Source organism: Argentina anserina, chromosome 6 (assembly GCF_933775445.1).
Source record: "Argentina anserina chromosome 6, drPotAnse1.1, whole genome shotgun sequence".
Lineage (NCBI taxonomy): Eukaryota > Viridiplantae > Streptophyta > Magnoliopsida > Rosales > Rosaceae > Argentina > Argentina anserina.
Genome location: NC_065877.1, coordinates 21,866,042 through 21,873,277, shown reverse-complemented (window position 1 = coordinate 21,873,277; position 7,236 = coordinate 21,866,042). Strand labels below are relative to the sequence as shown.

The following is a 7,236-nucleotide window of genomic DNA, read 5'->3' as shown; positions in this document are numbered from 1 at the left end:
TAAATGAACCTCTGATTCAAAGTCGAAAAAAGAGTATATGAAAGTTGATTGCTCTTTGCATGACGGTTATGGGCTGGTTGATTGCTCTTTGCATGATCACGAGTGGAGGAAAATCACGACTAAGAGTTAGCACAAGAATTATTATCTAAGCCTCATCAAGAAGATAAGAATTATCCAAAACTCATTTAGTCATTACGGATACTACTTTCCCTGCCAGTTCCAACGCACCAATTTCTCTTCCAAACGAAGAACAAAACAAAACAAGAGATGTCACAATTTCCATAGTAATAATAACTGAAAATCGGACTGAAACTAATTAAGATTAGGGATCTAACAAACAGGTACGTAACAGCTTACCTCAACTAATTCATAAAACATTTCCGACTACATTTCGTGCATATTTATTTTCTTCACCCTGCCAAGTCCACACAATGTCCTTAATCGCAGGCCTAACATCCTCCTCACAAAACTTTGTGTACTCAAGAGTGTCGCCGGAGAGCTTTGAAAACTCCACCACGGCCACCTCCTCTGCTATTTGAAACACCTCCGCCACCACCGCCAACTTCCCTTTTCTTCCCTCCGTTTTCCCTAGCAATTTCACTTTGAATTCCTTCTCACACACCACTCTGAAATTAAGCCTCTCCGCCACTACCTGCAGCTTTGCCTTGATCCCCGCAGCAGAGCATTTGGAAGTGAACATGGACCCGGTCCTCTTCTTTTTCTCAAACATGTGCGAGAGGTCGAAGCCGGACGACATGGAGGATATGAACTCGAACGCATTGAAAAATGGTGGGGATTCGGATGTATCATTTGCAGTAGTAGTAGTTGTACTAGCAATTTTTTCCCCAGTTTTCTGACTTTTCTCCGTCTCATTTTCTTCATGTAGACTGAGCTTGGTTAAATTGGAGGAAGAACCCTTTTGAAACCAAGGGTCTTTCATTAGTTCTGAGACTGAAGCCCTATTTTCTGGATCAACAACCAAAAGCTTTCGTATCAAACGCCTTGCATCCCCAGAAATCCATGGCGGAAATCGGTATTCGGCCTTGAAAACTTTCCTATAAGTCCTCATAGCATTCTCATCGTGGAACGGCAAATACCCAGCAAGAAAAACAAACAAAACGACGCCACAAGACCATAAATCCGCCTTGGCCCCATCATACCCTTTCTTCCTCAATATCTCCGGAGCGACATACGCCGGCGTGCCGCACTGCGTATGCAGCATGCCATCGCTCCAATGCTGCTCCGGCAACGCCGACAGCCCGAAATCCGAGACTTTCAAGTCTTCATTCTCATCCAGAAGAAGATTCTCCGGCTTCAAATCACGGTGCGCAACGCCGCGGCTGTGGCAGAAATCCACGGCGAATATCAATTGTTGAAAATACTTACGTGCAACATCTTCTTTGAGCTTTCCCTTGATGATTTTTTCGAATAGCTCGCCGCCTTTAACGTGCTCCATGATAAAGAAGATCTTTGTCTTCGTGGCCATGACTTCTTTGAGCTCGACGATGTGGGGGTGATGAACCAAGTGCATGATGGAGATTTCACGCTTGATCTGCTCAACAAGGCCTTCTTTCTTGATGTGGTCCTTGTTTATCACTTTGATGGCTACGCTTTCGCTGGTGGCGAGGTTCTTGCCATGGTAGACTTTGGCGAAGGTGCCTTGGCCCAAAAGCCTTCCCATCTCATACTTGTCAAATATAATATTTCTCGGCGCCGAACGTTGGTCGGGGTTTTGAGGCTGTAGTTGTTGTTGCCCTGATTCCATAGCTCAGAGGTTGTTGATTTGTATAAACTATAAAGCAATATGATGAACAACTTTGGATCAGTTTCAAGCAAAGAAACAATGGAATTTGGTAGAGATGGCCAAGCCCCAGCCTCCGGGTAGGGGAGGTGAAGAATTTTTTTGCTACTGATTATAGATCAAAATTAACATTTTGCAAAATGGTCAGAGACCCCTAGTACTTAAGCATAATGGAGAGTTTTAGGTGAAACCCCAGAAACAAGTATACGAGTCGGTTTCATGGATATCCGAAGTAACAATGGGATTCCACCCGGAAATTCTGTGCATGAGAGCCGGAGATAATTGAGTGGACACTAGTATTGGCAATGGAGGATTGGGTGGGATTTTATCTAGGAACTTTTGTCTAAGAAAAATAAAAGTAAGTTAATTCAAATACAACTAAAATGGAATCGGTACAAGTTGCAACATATGTCGTCAACTGCTGGATGTTAAATATATAACATACATCGATGACAATAAATTACCTTTTTTTATGAGAAGCTTTGTTTTCTTGTTGTTCTGTTTGATAAAATACTGAGGTTTTTATGGGCAAGTTATGACATGAAAAAAACAAAGCTGATAATAACGATAGACATTATTGAAACACAAGACTCCATACGTGGATGAAAATATTTTTGGAAAATATCTAAAATTTGATAATTGGAAATTAGATCCATGACGAGCCTGACAAGTGTAAGGATAATGGGGCTGGAAGCTATCGTACTCCACGAGAATCGGACTTCGTATACTGTTGGCGACTCATTGTTGGCTGTTTTAACGAGCAATGAAGCTTCTTGTTTATTTTGGTCGAAAAGTACAGCACAACACGGAGTCTGGAAGATTCAGGCAATCTATCCATCTTTCTTTCAGAAACTTGTTCTTGCAGATATGGTCCTGAGTAAAAAATCTATAATTTTAGAGAACTGGGACCCTAAAGTAGTGAATACAAGGTTGTTTCAATATCATTTACTACGGTGGTCATTAATTCTTGCATTAGAGCTAGAAGAATGTGTACGCGTTGGGGGAATTAATTAGGGTTTCCTGTGCATGTTCAGACTTCGGAGGATCGAATGATGCCAAATACACTAAAATAGCAAAGTAGTACAGTTTTCTGAAAAATTCTGATCCATTTCGATCTCGCAGTGAAGTGCCTTAATTAGACCAAGAGTATGAAGTTTCAGATCTGTACGTCACTGCCAGTTCCTCCAAGTCCTTCATGTTAGTCCTGACGGTAAGCCAACGAGGGGAATTGGAAATTAATTATGAATAAAATCTCCATTATTATAATGTGAAACATGACTTTAGTGTCAACAGCTTCACACACTCAATTTTTAAAATCCGCAAATGACTATGTTAAGATGAATAAGATAAAAAAATAAAATAATATGTGAGAGAGATAATATGATAAACTATTAAAAAATTATATATAGAAAATTAGGAAAAGATTGTGGATAGTCGGAAATAGATAAACCAGAACTAACTAATTTTATTTTTGAAGTGATTGTGTAATTAATCTGTGGAAATTTATACGACTAGTAGCCAATAATTACTCTGCAGATAACAACTCGATCGTATGTCCTATACTTTAGCAACGATATATTCTCCCTAGTTGAGGTACCGGGCACATGATGAAGAAAGTGTTTAGGCTGAATTATTCTACACAGTACACACGTCCTCACTATCATACCATTCAAATGTGGAATATGGTTCCTACTTAGCTAGTGGGGAAAAACCGCCATCCTTGGAGAGACTACGTACTGCAAAGATTAGTGAGCGTGATGTAGAGATATCTGCTTATTTGCCATATTTGATCGAGTATTCGTAAGCAACGGCATTCCTGCCTACCTAACAACTTAATGTCTCGCTCTAGATAAACATATATAGCACACATGATCATAGCGATGGGAATGTCATACATTGGGGAATGTCATACATTGGGGAATGTCTATATATATGAAGAAAAGGGTGAACGATATGTTTCTTTCAAAACAGAAACCCTAGCCTAATATATACGGTAATTCAAAGATTGGAGTTTGGGCCTGAATTCCCCACATTTTTAAGTTTCTTACATGGGCTTAAGTCATTTTTTTGGACTTTTCATGGCCTAATTTCTTGACTAATCTGGCCTAAAGATCGATCCTTCTTCTGCTATTTTTCTTCGTTCTTCGAACAAAGTTTTCGTTTTCCACAAATAATTACTGAGTCAAATGTAGAGAGTGAAAATGAATACCATCAGTCTAGCGTACTGCGAATGAAACTATTTTCATATTGCAGTACGTGATCGCAGATTTAGAACTTGACAAGTATATATTGATCACAATTGCTCAGTATAGTAAGTCACTAAACTGTTATATCTTTATGTATTCTAACTTAACTAAACTGCGGAAACACTAGTAATATAGTATACACATCCGATCCAATTATTAGTACATATTAATGATGTATATATACTTTACCAAACACCTGAAACTGCCAATTGCTCGTTATACAATGTTGAAAGTAATCAAACTGATTAGAAAGTTAATATGCATGTTTGCAGATTACTCTTTGGCGCATTCACCAACAAATTAACTGGTCAGTTAGTTATTTGATGATTAATAAAATTAATATTAATTTTGATGATTAGTACAATTAATTTCATTTTTTGTTGATTAGTATAACTAAATTAAATTTTAATTAGTTAATACAATAAATTTTAATTTTAAAGACTAAAATTAGGAATGGTCTCTACTTAAATAGATTAAAAAATAATATATATATATATATATATATATTTGAAGCAAACAACTACTCTTGATACATTTACGACACACTTCATTGATCATTCTTATCTTTAAGTTATTCGACATAAGAGGTAGATGAATTCGCAATGTCATCCTTCATTTATTTTTATTTTGTTAAATATATTATCATGTCAAATATAATTGAATGAGAGGTGTGAAAGCCAATAATAATTTTAATTAAAAATTTCGAAACTAATTTCTTAATTATGAAAACAACTTTTTACTTGAAATAAGAATCTATTACAAAATTATAATACTTAAACATATAATAATAACCTCAAATCGTAATATATCATTTAAGGCTAAAAAGTTAATTTTATGAGTTGAAGACGGTTGATGTACATCACATCGATGAATTTCATATTTTTAGGGCTGCAATTTTAGCTTTAAGGTTTTTTTAACTTTTTGGGTTAGAGACGGTTGATGTCACATTAATGAATAGTTTAATTTTTTTGGACTAAAAATTTATCCCAAGACTTTTTTAATTTTTTGGGTTCGAGATGACGTTAATATGTTAATTAGATAAATTCAGATCTAGCTATGAAGACTAGTCCCCCGTTGCTGGCACAAATATCCAAAAGCCCTCATGACCATGGGAGCCTGCCAGCCTGAGATCTAAGAATGAACACTAGACATGAGGGTTTCAATTATGCACCACCCATGCGGTAAATTGTTTTAGTTAATCGATCTGTTGCGAAGTTACAAAGAAATTGAATTTAGTTATTTATAAGTTTAGGACATTCAAAAAGTTTATATTAATCTTATTCAGTACGTAAAAGTAAAAGGAAACTGAAGAAAGAAATCGAGATGGGAAAATGTTGAAGGGGTAGTCAGCTAGCTAGAAGATATTATATTAGAGAAACATATACATGGATATCAATCATTTTGCAGTTTTCGTGTGTTGATAAGCACGTACTCTATAGTCTTAGTGATCGATCGAAGTCTATCGAAGCTGATGTATTCCAGCTGCAATCATCCACTAACTGTAACAAAACAAGGGATTTAGTCATTTTCAGGAACAAATGTTTTTTCAAAAAAAAAATCAAGTCCAGCTATATTATTAAACGAAACGTAGAGCAACCTGCCTTCTCCGGCCAGATGCATTTAAAATCGACAATAATTCTAAACTCTCAAGTCTCCGGATCCAGTCATAAGTCTCACACACGTGCAGAGAAGAAGACCAGATAATTTGGTCCCCAAAGTCATTTCTTCTGGGCTCGTGATTACTCAGATATATATGGTCGTAAATAATTGTTATGTTCAACGCTGGAATGAAAAAAAAAAAACCCCCTAACCTATTAATGAATTAATGGGAACAAGGTAGACTTAATTTTACAGGTTAGGTGCATATATTGACCATAATCAGCCATTGTTTTAAGTCTTATTCGGTCATCGATCATTGTCGACTCACAAGTTACTTTTTTTATTTTTTTATGCTTCTGGAATTCGGTATCTGGCAATTCTATTAACTTTCAGGTCCTGTGGTACAACATATTCAGTCTCTGTACTATTCGATTTGGACTACTTGGTCCATCCATTTGCAGAAATAATCATGGAATATTGTTGTTCTTGATCGACAAATTAACCAAAATACACTGAACGTGGATCAACTTGATATCCAAGTAGTGGGAGCTAGTTGGCTAGTTGCATGCATGCATTGGCTTTTCAGTCTTCAGATGTTGATGAAAAACGTGACCCGTCATCAATTGTGGTTTCACTAATCCAGTTGAATTTGACCCTTCCCAGCCAACTTCTGAAACCCATCAATCTTATTATGACGTATCACAACACGTACTCTTCCGATATTGAGTGGTTTCAAACAAATAGCATCCGGCCGAGTTTAGGTTTTCATTGAAGCACTTGCCATTTTTTCTTATTCTTTGATCTATTCATCGGCGGAGTACGTAGTTCAAGCTTTATTTAATTTTAAAATTCCGACCATTTTTTAGACTGATAATTTACATCATATATATATATATATATATATATATATATATATTAGCAAGTTTCGAAAAAACAGTAGGCGGTATGCAGGTGGACAACTACCTCATAATGCCTAGATGGCTAGGCTGCGCTTAGGTGAATTCAAATTATTAAATATTTATTTATTTTTATACATTTATTTAAACTATTTATATGATTAAAAATATTTAATAATGTTTAATATTAATTTTCAAAGTAGTTTAAACTTAAACTTACTTAAATTTAAAGTTCATACAAAAATATTAAAACAAAAGGTAAATTGTAAAACAAATGCAAGGATAAATCTCAAGTTTTTCTTCTCAAATCTTTCACTAAATTCTTTGGTATCGGACTCAAACTTAATATCTATTTCTCTTTCCTAATCTTCCGTGCCATCATCTGAAATAAAATCTTCATCATGAAGTTATTTTACGCCGAACTGCGTTTTAAATTTTTTTATTTCTAAAAATCTACCAATTTTAACCACCTAGGACCGCCTAATCGGCCGCTAAATCCTTTGAACGCTACAGATGATTGAAAAAGCAAAAAGCGTAGTGGTTACCCGCCTCCTAGCGCCTAGAGGCCGCCTAGGTAGCCGCTTTTTAGAACAGTGTATATTAGTCTTGTACTCATGCATATTCACTACTGTTTTTCTTTCATTTAGTGATGTTCTTTCCTAAGACTAAATTACATCCTCTAAATCTCAATTGT

The 7,236-nt window shown here is 36.0% G+C and overlaps 1 protein-coding gene across 1 annotated transcript; it reads right to left on the bottom strand.

The window, feature by feature from the left end:
- Positions 1-207: 207 nt before the first annotated feature.
- On the bottom strand, positions 208-2,130 carry LOC126797877 (CBL-interacting serine/threonine-protein kinase 25-like). Its single transcript, XM_050524620.1, has one exon. The coding sequence runs from the start codon at positions 1,763-1,765 to the stop codon at positions 368-370; it is 1,398 nt and encodes a 465-aa protein (XP_050380577.1). The 5' UTR covers positions 1,766-2,130; the 3' UTR covers positions 208-367.
- Positions 2,131-7,236: the final 5,106 nt, after the last annotated feature.

Bases quoted from the DNA above. Each gene is read 5' to 3' on its own strand.
- LOC126797877 (XM_050524620.1), bottom strand. From the start codon at position 1,765: ATGGAATCAGGGCAACAACAACTACAGCCTCAAAACCCCGACCAACGT.